Source organism: Monopterus albus, unplaced genomic scaffold (assembly GCF_001952655.1).
Source record: "Monopterus albus unplaced genomic scaffold, M_albus_1.0 scaffold6.1, whole genome shotgun sequence".
Lineage (NCBI taxonomy): Eukaryota > Metazoa > Chordata > Actinopteri > Synbranchiformes > Synbranchidae > Monopterus > Monopterus albus.
In genome coordinates, this window is record NW_018127886.1 from 5,724,325 (window position 1) to 5,743,342 (window position 19,018).

Consider the following 19,018-nt stretch of genomic DNA (forward strand, 5'->3'; position numbering starts at 1 on the left):
GATCAACCTGTCAGCATGACACCTTGTCTGGATTCTCCTCTCCTCCTCAGGCAAAAATCCTGAAGATGATGGATGACAACAAGCAGCTGGCCCAGCGCATCGATGGGGCCATTCAGTCGGCCAGCCAGGAGGTGACCAACCTGCGTTCAGAGCTGAGCGCCACAAGTCGCAGGCTGGCTGAGCTGGGGGCAGACTCCTCTGCCAGCATGCTGGAGACCCTGCAGCACAACCACAATGGTAAGAGAGCCACGCAAAGAGCGGAGTGAAACTCACTGTGTGCTGAGAAGCTGTGAACATGTGGAGAAGGATGAGAGCACTGATGCAGCTGTGTACAATGTTGAATGTGTGCTCAAGTGTGCATCTCTTTCTCTATGTAATGGATGGTGTCCAGGAGTGAGCCTCTATCCATGGGAATAAAGTGCATATTTGAAAGTCACTAAATGAGTGGATGAGTTGAACAAAAGACGTGAGCAGTTTCTGCTGGCTTCTGTCTCATTCTCAAATCCCCCTTTCATGTTGAATAATTAACCTCCTGAACCTTTCGAGGGGGGCGGGTTGCTGTAGTGCTGTGCTTTAGCAAGGGCAGAGCGGGTAAAGTTACAACCTCCTTTCATTCTCGGGCACTCTGTCTGCTAGCTCATTTGGTTCTCCCTTAACTGGGCAACGGATCTGTGTCTCTTGAGGAGGAAGGGAAAGGGGGCAGGTTTTAGGGTTGCCGTGGGTTACTGTTACCGAGAGCTGTTTGAATGGGTGCCCAGTCTGTAGAATGCTGTCCTGTGTGTGTCTGTGTGCAGCTGCTCTGTTTGCCCCTTTTCAACTTTTTATACAGTTTGACATGCAGATAGGTAACAGATGTTAGAGTCTGTGATTGTGTACATGCATAAGCATGGTTGGCTTTATAATACACACTGTGGGCACTGTATGTGTGCTTATGGTTTGCTATGTCTTTTCAACTTCTGGAGCACACATACTCTTAAACTCTTGCTGTTTTCATTGCAGTCAGCTGCTACAGTGAGCTTTCTGATAGGATACGTTCCATCTTGTCTTTGGCAGCACTCTGCTTTGAAACTACATCTCTCAGTGCTACTTCCGAAATGAAGCTCAGTGATACTGTGGGTCTGCTGTGGAAAAACTGGAAAAACAAGGAAAACTGTTGTCTAGTGTTCCCTTTACAATGACAGAGCCATTTAGTCCTTAGTTGACCTCTGTATTTCATTCTTTAAAGAGGAAAATGTGAACGTAGGCTGCCTTACACAGCTGGTGAGGAACAGTTTGGTTATGTGTCAGCATTGTTTTCAATGGCCTGCCTCAGTCTCTTTGTTTTTCAGTTATTTCTTTCTGTGTGTGTATGTGTGTGTGTGTGTGTGTGCCTTGCGGTATCACTTTAACCCTGATACATGCTCACACTCCTGCTGTTTCCATAGCACTGCGTGTGCCAGTGCAACTGACGACAGGCATTCTTCTGGGAGGGTTTGAGCACTGATGTCATTGTCTCTTGTGGCTGCTTCTCTGCTCAGATGAAATCATGCCTGAGATTGTGCATGTTCATTTGAAGAATCACATTGAACTTGTAGAGAAGATTCATAAAACCCACATTAACATCACAAAGACTGCAGAAATAAAGGTGTTCTGACTGGCCCATTCTCATTTTGTTTTCAGTGTTTCTGAGATGAAGAAGCGGACACCTATCTGTAGATCTCTCTCCAGATGGATTTTGTCTTGAAATACAGTACTATGTGGTGCTGAGTGCTCCTTTTCAGTATCAAAAATGACAAGCACATGTCCTTTTAATACTGAAGCTGTTGATTCTTGGATTCCTGTCTTTGTACCGTCACTGTGTCTCTGTCAAGAAGGTTTTTTTTTTTAGCTTTACAACCAGGTTTTGCTGTTTGTTGTCACTCCACTCTCTGTCTTTCTAGCTGTTTACCAGCCCAGGGTGTATAACAGAAATGGCTGGGACTGTGGGGCTTAGGTAATTCATTACCAGTGGCTGTGTTGGGAAGGGAGGTGTGTGCTAACGGGCGCTGGTTCATTGCGCAGCTGGCAGAGTGGGAGTCCTGAGGAAAGCTGTGTTAGGTCGGGGGGTGTTTCCTGCATGGCACCTGAATGCCAGCAACGCAGACCTTGGTAGCAGGCTAGCTTACCTTGCATTTACTGTTTAGATTTTCATGTTGTAGTCATCCCAACAAGTTCATAAGTTATAAATAAATGGGAGTACTTTGTGTGTTGTCTTTTTGTGGTGATCTGTGGAGAGGTATATGCTTATAATTATAAAACACACACGCTGGGGGATGTTTACTAAACCTGTCACAAATCACAGTCAGGCACGGAAAATATTGCTGCAGTTTTTCATTGTAGCAGCATATTTACTAACACTGACGATGTAAAGGAGCACAATAGCAGCTGTGCTAATTTGAATGCGTTTCAGATGGTAACAGCGTGGCTACTGCCACGGGTGGACTGAGAGAAAAGAGTGTGTTTACTGTGGCTTAACTTTAAAGGATAAGGCCAGTAATTTTCTATATTAGTATTTTCAACACTCCCCATACAAAGACTAAAACCCACAATGAATCGCTTCTACTCACATTTAATATCTGTCTGTCTGTCAGTCCTGGATTAGTTTATTCATCTATGCCATAGACCTCAGTTGTTGTTCCAAAACATTTAAACACATCAATGAAACACACCACTGCACAGGTTGACGTTTCCTTATTACAGAACCTAATCTTTTTTTTAAAATGTTGCCCCAAAGACTCCAAACTGCCACATTTATAGCATCTGAATTAAACAAGAGTCAAGGGCCCATGCAGAAAATCTCTGGATATTCTTAATAAATTTTAGGGTCTTGTGCTTCATAATGAGGAAATATGTCACTTAGTGCAGCGGTGTGCTTCCATGATGTGTTTTAATTGTTTTTGAACAACAGTTGAGGTCTATGGGACAAACAAATAAGCAAATCCAGGACTGACTGACTGACCAACATTAATCATGAGTAGAGGCAAATCACTGTTGGTGTTTGCCTCTGTTTGGGGAGTGTTGAAAACACTGTTAATATAGAAAATGGCTGACCTTATCCTTTAATAAGGTTGAACAAATCAAACATATTTCAGAGCTGCAGCCACATAGTCTTCTGCCAGTCAAATTATCTTCTGTTTAATTCAGTAGATTGAAGTATTTGTATTTTGTCCCCTCACATTCTCCTCTAGCAAGCGATGAGATTTACAAACATCTGCTCCCTCCTCCAACATGTTCTTAACTCCAAAGAGATCTCAGATCACTAACAGGTATCACGCTTAGAGTAGTGCTGCAAATTTTACACCTGCTTGCTCCTGACGTTAAATATCAGCCGCAGTTCCCTTTGTTGCAATGCTAGTAAATCAGGCGCTGAAGGTATTTATATACATTTTCATTCCCTGATTTTTGCATCCCTGAACAGGAACACCTTAAAATACATATTGCATGAGGTCTAACATGAAAATTCCTGCAGTGCCACATGTTTAATTTTTCTCTGCCGCCAACCCCCAATCTTTAGTAAATATGAACATATGCAATTTCACTATTTAGCATAGAAAATGAGCCACAAACCTTAGTAGATATCCCCCTTTGTCTATTAGCTGAGTTCACTAGTTCATGAGCTTCCACTCAGACTTACATGGACTATTGTGGTGCTTTGGAACTGCTATAAAGAAATGCTGAGTAGCCATTAAATCGTCCCAAAGTGCCTGCCTGCGGCCCCAATTTATGCCATTCTCGTTTTCTCTTTGTGTACAGAAGAGAATGCCACATCCAGCTCCACTGAGGAAATTGAAGGGGTGAATGAGAAGCACATTCTAGTGCTCATTCTGCTATATATTCCTCTGGGGTGACCTTTAGCTTGAGTTTTTTTTTTTTTTTTTTTTTAAAGTTGTTCATTTTACATTTATAAAGTTTTCAGTAATGGCTGGAGTGGGCAAGAAGCTTTTTATTCTCATTGTGTCAGATTTAGAATGAAGTGCTTCTTACAGCCCCCAGTATTTCACAGAAGTGCATACAGGTGGAAACTATATTTTATCTGCAGTCTCCTGTGTGTGTGTGCTTGTGGGTGGGCGTTTGTGTAAGATGATGGTGGAACCCACTCAGTGCTATTGCAAAGTAACTACACAAACTTGAGAACCTAAGAATCATGACTGATCATATATATACAGTAACTGTGTTAGGTAAATATCATAGCAGTGTCACCAAAGACAGTAAATAGTTAGATGATAATAAGGGTTCCTAATATCCTAATATTTGTTGTTCTACTGTACCTTCTGCTTTAAAATACCCCAAAGGTGTTCTGTTGGGTTCAAGCAAAGGGACATACCCGACCAACACTTGTGTGATTTTTGCAGTGTGTTTGGGATCATTGTCATGCTGGAAAATTCCTCTTTTGCCAAGCCTCTTCTCTTGTCACTGGGATGCGTCTTCAATAATCATTCAATATTTGGGCATATAAACTTGCATTAGTGCCATCTTTCAGGGTCGGTACTATGCAGTCACTGTGGCAGTCCTGGCCAGTTCACGGCAAACCCTATCTGATCCATGTACATTTATTTTGGTTTTGCCTGACAATATTCATCATACTTCTTTTTCATGCTTGTTGCCAAAATCTGATCTGGCAGTTATGTGAGGAGTGTTTTTTGTTTTGGAAGCTGCCCATATAGGCTGACTTCATGCAACTCCTTCGAACTTGATTTGTCTATTTCTCAATGCAAAATTGCTTAAATAGCAAATTATGGATGGTCACAATCTGGTTTCTTACTTGTTCAGGAAATTCTTCACTATGTGTAGCTATGTTGCCTTTCATACAACCCAGAGGCAGGTTATGTTATAATGTTATTCAGCGTTAGCAGATGTAATCATGTTTGTTGCTGTGATCACAGGTAAAAGGTCTTTTGCTGCAGTCTAACCTGTTTGCTTTTAATTATAAGCAGGATTGAAATGCCTTATTTTTAACTTAGAAATAATAGTTATTTTAAGATGACAGCTTTGATTCATGCACAGGAGTGCACTCGGTTTTGTTGTATACTGTATAAAATCTACAGTAGAGGCAAATCTTATCTAGCATAGTGAAAACCTTTAACTCTTTTATGTGCTTTGCATAAACAACATCCATTTTCAGTATCAGCTGCTGTTCATTTAACTGGACACTGGCTAATGTACATAGCTTCGGTGTCAGTTTGAGATATCAGCTGCACACTGCTCTACTAAGATTAGTTGGCAGATTTTGGATAAAACACTGGATATTTTTAGTAGCTGATTGTGTTCTAACCACCTCTCGAGAGGGATGATAATACTTGTTTATTCAGCACTGAAAGGTTATGGGAGAAGGTCAGTCCTACTGTTTTTAATGACTCATCCATTCTTCTAAATGAGAGCGAGCGTATTTAATCCAAGTAATGTTGTTCAGGTATTCACAACATTACTGGCCAAACACAAATGGCCTGCTTTTCTATCTGAAGCTCATCAAAATGATTTGCACAATGTCAGGGCAATCACTTTGAGTTAATCACAGATTTTATCCTGGTGATAATTAAAAATACAAAAAATTAATCTTGGAGGAAGGGCTATTCAGAAAATCAAGAGTGAGCTAGACCTATTATATCGTTTCGCTGGGCGGATTTGCTGTCTGAATACATCACTGATGAGCAGACAAACTCTGCATGTTAAAATGCTGCTGAGACTGGTGTCCTGTAATTCTGTTAAAGTGAAGCCATAAGATATTAAACAGGATTAAGAATACTGAGAGGCTGTTTGCCAAAAAGTAGTCGCTCCGTTAGAGCAACCTAGACATGACAAGACTACTCATACTATTAGCTTCTGTTTGAACTGGAATGAAAAAGGTCCCAGAACTTTAGACCAGCAACTGCATAGTGTGTGATATTGGGTGTTTCTGTTTTATTCAACTCCAATCATTTCTCTCACACTGGCCCTAACAGCAGTCTCCAGACCAGTGTAGTATTGTGATGGCCGACCATTCATCAAGTCAGGATTTTGAAACTGAAAGTGAAAGGCTAAGCTTTTCTCCACAAGCTGTTGCAATGGAGGAGGGATGGCAAATGTCTCCTCTCTGTACTTGCAAGCCCCATGCAGTTCAAAATAACTGCCACAGAAATGTCCAAGATCCTTCTGTTTTACTTAATGTGAAACAAATACACACACACACACACACACACACACACACACTGCCTGTTCCCAACACTGACTCCCCTCATATCACACTTCAGGCTCACTAAGTTAACACGGCATTTTAGGGAAATAACTTTTCTCTGTGATCACAGTTTGTATGTGTGTGTGTGCAGATCCTCTGCTCAGTGGGGGTCCTGCCATTCTGTGTACAGCGTGAACATTCAGTTGTCAGTGTATTAGAGAGACACTACTTGCACAGTAAATGCTTCATTAACATTAAGAAGAGGAGCTTGGACATTTTTAATTCTTCCAGAACGCTGATACACTGTCAGATATATACATTTCTAATTTGCTCTCTAAACTGAATACCTACATATACATGAAACATGCAGTGGTCAGTTTGTTCCAAAACATAGTTTCTTTCTTTAACCTGGAAGTTAAGGCTGATTATTTTCCTCCAGAGGCAACTGTTTTATGAGCAAAGACTCAAGAGTTGATTCATAACCTGAATCTACTGTAGGGAATGAAGACCAGATTTGCATAATTTGGAAAGACACTTTTCTATCACAGCTATTCGAAAATGTCAACAGGCTTTCACATAATGTGCTAACCTCTTTGGTTAGGGTAATGTTTGCAAAACAGGATCTTTGGCATGAATTTTTCCAGAGCTGCTTCAAATGTCACTGCATTCTTGTTAATAGAATAATTGGAGTGTTTGGTTATTTCCAATATACTGCACTGATGTTTATGAATTTATATCAGTAGCCTTGCAAATGCATTGACTAAATTATAATTATTTCAGATTACCTCAGTTATCTACTATGGAATGTTATATCACAATAATTCATGCATGCTAAAAAATGGCTACATTTTTTGTATGTTCTTTGCTTAAACGTTTGACCACATTTCAGATGACAAAGCCCTGAACAACTGAGCACTGCCTTTGCTTCCACTGTTGTCTTCTTTTATTGTTACATCCTGTCCAGTCGAAACCACAGCAGTCATTCAGCTGTAGAATGTCTTCACAGAGATTTAAGGTTTTTCCATGAATTACATTTCCTGCTGTATTTTGCCTGCTCACATAATATCTGGAAAATGTGACATTTTCAAACCTCCACCCTCTTTCACACTCCCTGTCAATGATTAGATGATGAGGGATAGGTGTAAAGCTGCCGTCACTCAGGGAGGCATTGTGTGTAGAATGCCAGCTGCGTAAGAAGAAACAAAAATAAAAAAAATAGGAAAGATATTCCCGGGTAATGTAGTCATAAAAGACTGCAATGGATTTTCTCAAGCTGTGAAAACAGCACCAAATCTCATTAGTGTCTTTTTTTGTCGATGAGGATGGTGTTTGAACCTCTCGCTGTCTATTGCAATGAGAAACTTAATGACTTGTGTGAGGGAACTGATAGTCCACCTTAGGTTTCATGTTTATGGCACATTTTATCTGACAGAGTTACCCAACAGATGGGCATTCATCAAAGCAGTCCTCAAAAGTGCAACAAAAACTAGAAATGCCACAATTGCTTTTGGCAAACTTGACTCCTCTCCTGGCATCAACTGCAGTAGCTTTCGAAATGAATTCCAAGTTTAGAAGGAATCACCACCTACTGGAGGTTGTATTTCAAGTGCAATGACCCATGATGGTATAATTAATAAGGCTGAAACCTGAACATGCATTTGAAGGTAGTAATTACTTGCTTATAAAGCATGTTAATGATGAGCGATGTCAGTCTATAACCACATGCTTAAAGGTCATTAACATTTGCATGTAGCCATCAACCAAGAACCTTGTGAATGAGATTGATTACCATGCAGTATACATTTAAAATATGTGATGTGCTGCCTCCTCCATGTGTTCACCACATTCTGGGTGTGTATTCACGGCCTCTCCGAAACACACACCCCTCTCTGTGGGCTTGTCATAAGTTACTGAGCAGGGGAGGAACGTGTTTTCCAAACAATAATCAGCAACTAGCAGTGGCTTTGTTTAACTTTATAACCCTATGAGTAATCCTAATTACCTCACACCCCACTACAACATACTTGCATATTATTTATTTTCTACCTGGATAGATAATTTGATGCCCTTGATTGCATTTGGTAGGTCAGGTCTGTAGTGCATGTTTGATGTTTTGGGTTGGTCACAGTATGCATTAATATGTGTGAGTGGCTCTTGGGCATTTAAATGTATGTCACCCTTTGTCCTTCAGCCTGTCTTTCCTGAGAACGGATGCTAACGGCACTCTAGCACACAGCAGCAGATGGCATGCGCGGTGACATTGCACATAGTCAGATGCCATGAAGTGCAGATGCTGAGCTGTGTCATGCAAGACTGTGGAGGCAGAGGGTGAGGAAAAAAGATGTTCTTCAGTACATCCTAATTGTCACTTTCCTATAGAAAGACATTTGCCAGAAGATTTTGAGTGTCTTGTACCTCCATGAAGGTGACAGGCCAGTGTAATGAATAGTGCACCATGTGGATAGAAAACAGTGATTAAAAATCTCATTAATTTGATGGAAAGCTTCATTAGTGGGTGATTGCTGGTGGTGGGCATTGTTGTTCTCATACTGCATCCTCTAAGATCCCCCATTAGTCTCTAGATGGCCTTCCTTTAAAATGCTCGCCACAGGGCCCAGTGGGCTGAAATTATTTGTAACTCTGTCATTACCAGTGATCCAGTGAGGATAAAGGAAATAAAATGGAAAATCAAAGTAGCTGAATATATGCAAAGCTGCACTGCAATTACATCAGATGGGACTCTGGTGTCGAAATCAGCATTGAAGGAAATGGCTCGTAATAGGCTCAGATAGGAGATGAGCAAAATGTGTGCTTGTCATCATGCAGCCCCCCAGTGGTGTTTGAATGATGTGATGTGACAAGGACCGGAGGAAGAGGAGGGGACTTGTGAAGTGGGGGGAGGGGATGTGAGTTTTGCCTATTTCTGTTCCCTATTTAATTTCTGTGAGGCCGACATGCACTACATGTCTGATGTGCTGCAGGTCTGTATGGAGACTGTGTAAACCTTGACATCATCTTTTTACTTTTTCTCACTGCAGGTCTCACAGCATGGCTTTTTTTTCAAGCAATTTATGTGTTCAAAAAAGGCCTCAGTTTGATTAATCTTTATCATGGGACATCCAAAAAAAAAAAAAAAAAAACTTTGCCAAGCATTAAATGTTAATATATTGTACCATCATTCATACCAGATTGAAATAATTAAACTAGCTGGAAATAACTGTAATTTGAATGACATTTCAATCCAAAACAGTGTTCATCTTTAGGTCTAGTTCCACAACAGGTTGTTAATTTTGGATCATAGCTGGGGGGTACATGGTGCTTGCAACCCAAGATGAAAAGGTATTTTTGGAGTATGGCTGAGTAGAATTACTGCATACCTCTGCAGAGACATCGCCCTGCCCCAGAGCCTCAGATATATGTACTGGTCCTGGGTCAGACTTCTCCTTGCACACATTCAGCTGCAACTATTTAGGAGCTGACAAATAGAGTGTGGTCTCGGATCAGTGATTCTGTAAAGCCTCTACTCATGTAGAAGACAGGTAGTTCCATCAACTCAGATGGCCCAGTCAAGGGAGCTCTGAAGGTGTTTCAAATTTTTTTTGCAAAACATTACCTTGAGATTGCCACATCACTCTTTGAAAAGTGCACAGAATGTTATATTCTTGGCCAAAACCGATGACGTTCACTGTTTACAGACAAGGATCACTGTGGGTGTGTGGAGCTGACACTAAGGTAACTATCTAAACATTAAACATGCCTGTCCACATCCCACGCTTTATACTTGACAGGCTGCTTGGACTGATGCCTTTAAATCTTGTTGATGATGTTGAGCCTAGATAAGTTCACTGTTGAGGTACACCAAGTAACAGTTTCTTTCTACTGCTGAAAACACTACAGTTATTTAGTTAGATGATACAAGAGAGCTTTTTGGCACTTTTGATAGTACATTTTGGATTGTGATCAAAACAAAAATGCAGCTGTGAGTGTTGCTACAGACAGACAGAGGTCAGTGTTTGCTGGCACACTGACGCTTTATAGCATTCTTACTGCTATGCAACATGAAGTTGCATAACTTGCAACCTATCTAGTTAAGCTGAAGTAAAGGGATAGTTGTTGAAAGTTAGTGACTGCTTCTGTGGCTCTTGAAGAAGAGGATAAGGAGCCAAAGCACGGATGTGAAAACCTGATGTGGCAGGACTAAGAGCAGGGGCCATTAAATGTTTTAATATCTTGTCTAACAGCTGCTTGAGTAATGCCCATTTCAGAGTTGCCATATGGTAAGTCAAAGTCTGAGACATTTCTTATTTGGAGATCCCTAGAGTGCACCACTAATGTGATGTTCCCGTTGTTTGGAAGAGACTAATACAATGAAAAAGAAATAAACATTTGAACTGAAAAAGGCACAGATTCACAAAGGTGCTTTTAATCTATTTCTTGTTATCTCACCCCTGGTTTCCTCTTCTAATTATCATATAAACAATCAGCATACACAGACACAATGCTGTTTCTGTGTTTGTTCTAGTCAGTTAGTCAGGCTTGGCTGTTGTGTATGTGAGTGATCATTCGGCCTACAGTTGTCCATCTATCAGCATGCAGGCTGTCTGGCCAGATGGTGCCTGCTGGGTTGGAGAGGCAGATTGGGCGAGTCTGGATGTCACAGTGGTGGCAGGTGGGCCCTGCCATCAGGTACTGTAATGCCCACTGGCACAGACGGGGCCGTCTCAGTACTGCACGATGAGGAAGGGATGGGACATGTGTGGCGGAGCAGAGGGGGAGGCATCTTGAGCCATGTGTCTGCCAACCCTGACAAATTGGATAAAGCCTCCAATGGAAATGAAGGGCAGTACCAGTTTGAGCCCAACATATGAAGAGGACTGGCACAGTGGGTGGAGTGGGCAGAGGGAGGGAGGGGTGGGGGTGGTGGAGAGCACATGTATGTGTCATCACAAGCCTGGTATCATGCAGAAGAAGAGGAAGCATTACTTATGTTAATGATCTGTAAACACAGATAGACACATGCACAGAACAATTAATGATGTGTGTGTGCATAAGAGGCGCTGCCCTTCTATAACAGGACTAAATACATACTGCCTGTGATGCCACTTTTTACACGTCCACATCGTCTGTCTGGGAGTGCTCTTCATCTTCTACCTCATTAAGTTTTCCATGCGTCATAAACCAAAATTATTTTTGCCTTTCTGCTCCTATTACCTTGTATGACAAATGACTTAAACATCACATTTTATATGCTGACGGATTTATGCTTTGAAAATGTCCACATACCTGCAGTGATCATTCTCAAACTCTGATACTCAGGCTCAGATATCATACCAGTCAAATAAAATAAAATAAACAGGTGGCTGTCAAAGAAACTGCAGGTTTGCATTGAGTATTCTGCATCATTACATCAGACCTTCATTAGCAGGCTGAAATAAAATTGCTCATTTACATCAAACTCTTTGTCACAGTTTGTTTCAGCTCAGAAAAGTGGGGATTAACTGAAATGTTTTTCCTGGGTTGCTTCTTATCTTCTTCATAGATTTTGCAGACTCTATATGAGGATTAGTTCATTCAAAAAAAAAAAAAAAAGGCTGGGTCTGATTAGCCTAGTTGCCAGAGGGAGATCTGTATTTGCCTCAACCCACTTAAGGATCTGCCCTGTCATCATCTTTCATTTTATTGATTGAGATAATACTGCAATGACCAGCTCTGCAAAGAGCAGCTTTTATTGTGTAATGAAGACATTACACAGTAAGTAAGAAGATATAAGTTGACATGTTGAGAGTCTGTCTGTATTGTTAATTGACTTCAGCTACCATTCCATTGATTTTCTGAACACTGTTGAGAATGGCCTTTGAGATGAAACAAGTGTGTTAGTTTAGGGTCAGTGTATCTGAAATCATTTGACTGTCGTTGAGCTTATATGACCCTTATACCTGGACCTCATGACTTCACCTAGCCATTAGAAAGTGTTCAATGTGTCACCGTACCTATTTAAGACCCATTGAATCTTTATCAGCAGGACCTGATCAATTGGTGGGATGAAAAAAGAACAGGAGTATTTTTTGTGAACAGTCACCCAGAGAAAGGCCCTGACCTTTTTATGCCATCGTTTGCAAGACTAAATGCAAAAGGCCAGAATTTGATTGCCTTTTTAGCGTTCTTTGCAATCTGTGATTTATTTTGTCTTTTCCTTTTATTGCTAAATATGTTTCTTGTTTTCCTGATTCTCTTTCCTTTTAGTTTGTAAATCTGTACCAGATCAAACTGGACCATGATGCTTTAAAACTGTCAAGGTATGGCAGAATTCATAATAGACATGAGTAATTTAATGATAGGTTTACTGATTGCTGAGATTTTGGCATTCGGCATTGCCCGTTCTGGCCCATACTGTTGTAAACAAACCCACACACAATTTCATTTTCAGTTCTTCAGAGATGGTAGATAGTACTGGTGCGTGACTGCTGTTGTCACACCCTTATTCTCATACCAAATTAGCATACGAGCAAAAAGTTATATTTTTCTAGTGATAGTTTTTTTCTTCATAACATACCCATGTTGTATGTTAGCTTTTCCATTGCGTTGGATTAAAGTCACTGAAATGTTTTTGTTCCCTGTCTGATCTGAACGTTGTGCTTCCTTGGTTGCAGACAGACATCTGAAAAGCTGTAAATCATTTATTTAAGCATCAAGCAATGAAAATGTCTCTCACTACAAGAAAAGTAAACCCTGTAAAATGCTGTGACATGTCCTGTTTGCATTACAGGAGCTGGTTGTTATCTGAGACATGACAAAAGGACAGGTACTGCCAGCTGCTCTGTCAGTCAGACGTATTCATGACACTTCATCTCTCACAAGTGAAGAGGCTTTGTCTCGTTTTTCCATCCAAACAAGGAGAGTTCAGCCAGAGTTCAAAATGAAGTTTAGAGGGAGAGTTGAGATTTTTGCTTTCCTATGTGTCATTTACTTTCCACCTTCTAGGTCTTGCTCCTCTGGCAAGCTGACAGCTGCAGATGTGCAGGGAAGAAACATTTCTTTTTGCCAACTTCTTGTTTGAAACAAGCGTGCTGTATTGGAGGGATTTGTTATCTTTCAAGGGGTATCAGGAGGAATCTTTGACTCAACTAGCACCAGGGGGATCCTTTTATTTACTGTACCCAAGATGTGGATTGTCAGGAAATAACATGCAATTCACTTGGCCAATAAATAAACTCATGCGATATAGAAATAAACAAAATTATTACAATTTAGAAATGGTGCACGGATGAACAAAACAAAACAAAAACAGATAAAAAAGACAAGGATGACAGCATGATAATTTGGTATGTATATACAACGAACGTTGCATCACCAGTTCCCTTCACTATGCAAAAATGAAACCAATGAAACCTGTGAATATGGCAGCTGCCATCTTGCTTTTATGCAAACAAATTCTGTGCAGTCACGACCAGAACTGGAGTGACAACATCAGCCAACCAAAACTGTCAATTCATTCAAAATAGAGACCAAAAGGAGGTGATGTGTTCTTAGCTGACAGATGGCTTTTACAATAAATAACATTCAAGGGCATAATTTGTTTGAATATAGGCTTCAATTAAGCATTAAAACCATAATTTAACATTTTGGAAAGCACACTTACACATTTTCTCGCTGAGAGTTAGCTGACAAGATTGATACTGCTCTTGAGTTTGTTTGATAAACAGTTTGTAGTCAGTTAACTTAGCTGAGCAGAAAGAAAACAGCTAAAGGTAACAAAATCTGCCTACCTACACTTTTAAAGCTCATTAATTACCAATTATTTCATTTGTGTAATTTATAAAGAAACTGAAGTGTAAAAATAACACACTCGGTTTTTATGCCAGACTCTCTTGGCTATTCGCAAACTGTACTGTATTTCCAACATTTCTGACTATTCCTTTAGTTGAATAAGTATGTTTTAGTGGTCAAACATTTTAATCCATGTCTAAAAATTATAGTTTTTGGACTAAAAACACTAGGATGCACCCAGTGCTTAATATGGGATTTATGAGGTCCTGGAATATCACTAGGTGATGGACCCAGCATGTTACTGTGGGGAGACAAGCTTATGGGCAAAACATTATTTGTTGTGTGTTTGTAGCGACCAACAAATCACATAAGAAGACATTTGCAAGTGCGAGTTATAGATGTCGAGTGCAAGACATGCAAAATATATTATCACTATGAGGCTACGGCCTTAAATCTGTTCAATCAATACCAAGCACAACATCATATTATTATTATTAGTCGACTACACATTAACATTATATTCAGAATTTTAGAATAACAAATTTAAAACTGACCAGACACTATAACATCATATTAATATTAGTCGACTACATATTAACATTACATTCAGAATTTTAGAGTAACAAATTTAAAACTGACCAGACACTATATAATGCAGTAACATTAAATATACATGTTCTTACCTTCAGTTATTTAAAAAGGCCCATAATGCAGTCATGGAGCAGGAATCCTCTTTCATGTTATCTCATGCTTTGCGTCTCTGATCTAGGGCTGTCCCATGTCCTTGTGAAATCCATGATGGTTCAGGATTGAACAGAGTGAGTGGTGGTCCAACAAGACAAAGAGAAGCAATGAGATGGTGGGGATGTGGAGACTTGCTCGGTTAGAGGTGCAAATTAAATTCATCTGAGAAAAACCCCTCTCACACTCTGAGCTTGACACTGGCATGGTGTTAATAGCAGCCAAGAGTTTTTTTAGTTCACATGGAATGAGTGCACCTTCACTGTCACAGTACTCCCTGACTGTCAATGCCAAACTTATGACAACGACACTCAGTTTCTTCTTCACCATATAATGCGCATGCATCCTGTGGCCAATGTTAGGGATAAAGCACTTTGAGCTCAATGAGTTGTAACCCGTTCGGTTATACTCTTCACCCTTGAGATAGCATCCGGCTCTCCATGTTTTTCATTAGACTCTCAGAAAACAGCCTGTGGTCTATGGCTTTATCGCCTGGTCGCCCTTTATTTATCGCCTTGAAACATGTCATCCTCAGATTCTGGATCCAGATCCAGCTTGTACTGGCACAAATTAACCACTGGATACACTAGCATCCATGAAAGTTAGCATGTAGGTTTCTGTTTTTTTGAAGACTAACTACAGCCAGACTGAAAATCTCACTTACTGTTGCTGCATGCTCTGTGCCATTAGTGCAGTACTGTATCACAACTGGCTGCGATCACTTAATGCAACAGATTTGAAGCTATCAAAAGAGAGCCATGCAATCACAATATTTGTGTGGAGTTTAAATAATATGTTATAATTTACTGAATTCATCTTCATAAAAAATAGAATGTTGTTTTACTGTAGTAAAGAGTTGCTGAGGTTCTGTACTCTATATTTGGATCCCTGTCATTATACTGTATCTTGTTATTGGAAGAACATCCCAGTGTCTGGTGTCTGCACGTATCTGGATCCAAAGCAATAAGCTGGTTATATCAGATTTTAAATTCTTCACATCACTAAACAACATCTTGGCTTTCCATACACAATCCATAATCAGACCCTTCACATTTTATTTGGATGTTCCAGAAATTAACTGATGGATTGCCAGAACCCTCAACCTCATAATGTCCTATGATTCTGCACCTTGTAATGTGATTGATGTTTTTCCCTTTGCATATCTTTCTTGGGTGGATAGATGGCCAGGGAGCTCTTAGTGGCAGGTGAAATGGCTTGTGAGGAAGAATAAAGTCTATTGCCTTATAGACTATCTATCTTCGTCACGAGTGACATGCCATTCTGTGCAGTGTCTGTTTCCTTCCACAAAATTGACTTACATTAGGCTTAGCACTCAGATATTGCTCTGCTGCTCAGGGTGTCAGAGAACTATTCCCAGGCTTATGCTTCACACCGTGATGCCAAAGTGTCTCATTGATTCACTGATTGTAGGCCTCTTAGAGTTATTGCTATTCTTGCACACAGTGTCACTGTCAATATGCTGTAGGTTTTTATGAACAACATTTTTTTTAAATACCATATTTATAGACAAAATTGCTGTAAGGAATAAATCTCAAAAGTAGGTACAAAAGAAATAATACATGTTTTCAAGGGACCTTTCTGGGAAGTACAAAATGTTCTGGTTTCACAGCTATGTGCATGTAGCTACAGCACTGTGGTCTGTAATTCTCTAACCTACAGTACACGGCCAGTTGGGAGTAAAGGACACATACAGTAATTCTTATTAATCAAAGCTTTTGTTGACATGAAGGTGATCTAGTGTTTCTCCTTCAGACACTCCCATCTCTGACCTGGTCAGGGTAGAATAATAAATAATGTACTCACACAAAAGAGTAACCAGAAGAGCCAAGAGGAAAGCTGTTCTCATGATGGATATTCAAATGAATACATTTGTTAGCTCTGCATACGTTGTTCTGATATATGTTGATCTTACATAAAATGATATTCAAAGGTTTGACAGACAGGTTTCCAAGTTGAAGTAAATTCAGTTTGTTGTGTGCCCCGTAGACATGGATATTGAATTTCTGTGAGATTGTCCCTTTGTAAATAATGACCGTATGCATTGTTTGTGCTAGCAGGTTATTACGACAAACCGCTACATGTTATAGTTTGGTGTATTGATTATGACACGAGGAAAGGAGTAATTAACATGATGTATTATATAGAGGCACAAAGTATGAATTAGGAGGAGCATGGAGTGAATGTCTAGATATACATATCACAGGACTTTCCTTCAGGTAGAGCCAAGTTCAATTCCACTGTGTGGCTTGTGTTTTTGCTCCTAAACATAACAACATGGTTTTATTCCTAAACATGACCAAGTAGTTTTTTCCCCCTAAACCTAACCAGCTAGTCTGTTCGGCAAAACGCAGTGAAACCATGATGGCTTAATAATCGTAACATCATATTTATGACAGTTTTCAAGATGGAGTTCCAGTAGCTTGCTGCTAGCTAGCCATTGTGTTTAAAAATATTTCCATGATGGCAAAAGTTCATAAAGCTTGGTAGTGTGACCTACATTGTCATTAATGTTGTCAGAATTGTTGTAAGTTCTCCCACTACATTAGCAGCGCTATTTATTGAAATGCCCCTTTGGGTTGTATGAGACAGAAGGGACAAACGACCATATTGGTCATTAAGTTGGAGGACTTGTTGATCTCAATAATTGTTGGATAATGAGCATCTCTGTAGAGTACTGAAAAAGTAGTGAATGGTGGCACTGAATGTCAGATTTCAAATCGTTCTTGATTTACATTAAAATATTGCCAGCTTTAAGAATTTTGCATAGTCTCTTTGGTTTCAAAAACAAAAAAGTATTGTCTTATAATGTTACCACAAGCCTTTAGTTTGGTGCAAAAAACTGTTAAGGTCTAACTAATTTAAAGTATATTTTGATGGAAGTATTTTGCAAGCCAGGACCAATAACCCTGTACCGGCACAATCTTGAACACCCCCTAATCTCGGCAAAACCTTTACACTTCTTTCAGCTTGGTGAGGGTTTTGCCTTGCTGCCCCAGATGAGACCCTTGCTTGGGAAGTCACTTTCTAAGGTCTTGCCTCCAATCCAACAATGCGATTATCAAAGGCACACAATCACATGATCAAAGCTCATGTCCATGCCTCAGCATAGCTCTGCGCCAGCTCTACAAAATGAAGACTACACAATTGGGCAGAAAAGCTTAGCTGTGTTCTCTCGCTGCAGGTGTAGCTGGTGGTTTCACCTATGTGGAGGTTCGGTGACAATGTCTGTGTAGATATAAGATAGAAGTGCATGGCAGCATGTTTGCTGAGGATGCTGAGAGAGGAATTGAGAGTTTGGTCTGCTCATTAGGATTCTGTACTGACTGCTGAGTGAAACTGAGATGAGAAGAGCTGATGAGAGGAGAGGCAGCGAAGGGCCAGAAATAGATCAAACCTAACTGGAGTCCAGACTACTGGTGGGCATGGGGAGGGAAGGAATGTTGGCCCTGTAAGGCTGGACATGCTAAATGGAGCCGTTTGACTGGATTACAGATAGCAAGGTGCCTCGGAGAATGACAGCAATAGTGAACAAGCTAGTTGGCTAATGATGTGTAGTATTTAGGAATGCTGATAATGGTAAGAAGGGGTCTTGGTTATGATTGGGAAGCATAAGGATTATATAAACCCTGAAGCTCTTCTCTTATCTCCTTTTCCTTTCACTCATCTCTTTGCTGCCCCTATCTCCCTTTAGTTTTGCTGTTCTGACTGTGATTAGTTGAGAGATAAGAGGGTCAGGATTCTTCTATTTTCTGCTCCATTAGTCTGACTCACTTCATGTGGTTGGTCTGTATCAGTGGCCAAGTGGGGTGACTGTCTATCCTGTTGCCTTTATCACCTTTCTTCTGTTTTTTAAGGCCTGTCACTCCACAGCCTTTCATTTGATGAGCCACACATCTTAATAATGTGTGTTACACTTTGCAAAGTTTAAGTTTATTTAAATTTCTGGAGTGTTCGTGTGTTTGGTTGTAGAGACAAATGAAGGATATGATCAAAGTCATTAGCAGATGTTTGAGCAAAAGCACATTCCACTTTCTGTTATTATGACTCATCAGAAGAGAAAATTTTAAAGCATTTTAGTACGAGTTATGTTTCCAGTATCCAAATAAGATAATTATAGCTACTTGAAAATGTGACCCTTATTTCAGCAAGTCTTCTGTCCCACTCCATCACTCCACTCTTCAAACAGACCGTTAGCACTGTGCTGGCCGTCCTGGAGCTGAGTGGATGGATGACATTTAAGAAACATCACCTTTAGTCATTTCGCTTTTTCATCCTCCTCGTCGGTTAACCTTTCTCTCTCCCTCTGTTCCTCTCTCTGTA

The 19,018-nt window shown here is 40.2% G+C and overlaps 1 protein-coding gene across 2 annotated transcripts in view; it reads left to right on the plus strand.

Moving 5' to 3' along the window:
- Positions 1-19,018, plus strand: part of LOC109970000 (kazrin) — a 151,692-nt gene that overhangs the window by 44,975 nt on the left and 87,699 nt on the right. For both annotated transcript variants that reach the window (XM_020617283.1, XM_020617292.1), the window contains exon 3: positions 51-237. In XM_020617283.1, the coding sequence (XP_020472939.1) occupies positions 51-237 (187 nt within the window). The remainder of the gene's footprint in view (positions 1-50; positions 238-19,018) is intronic.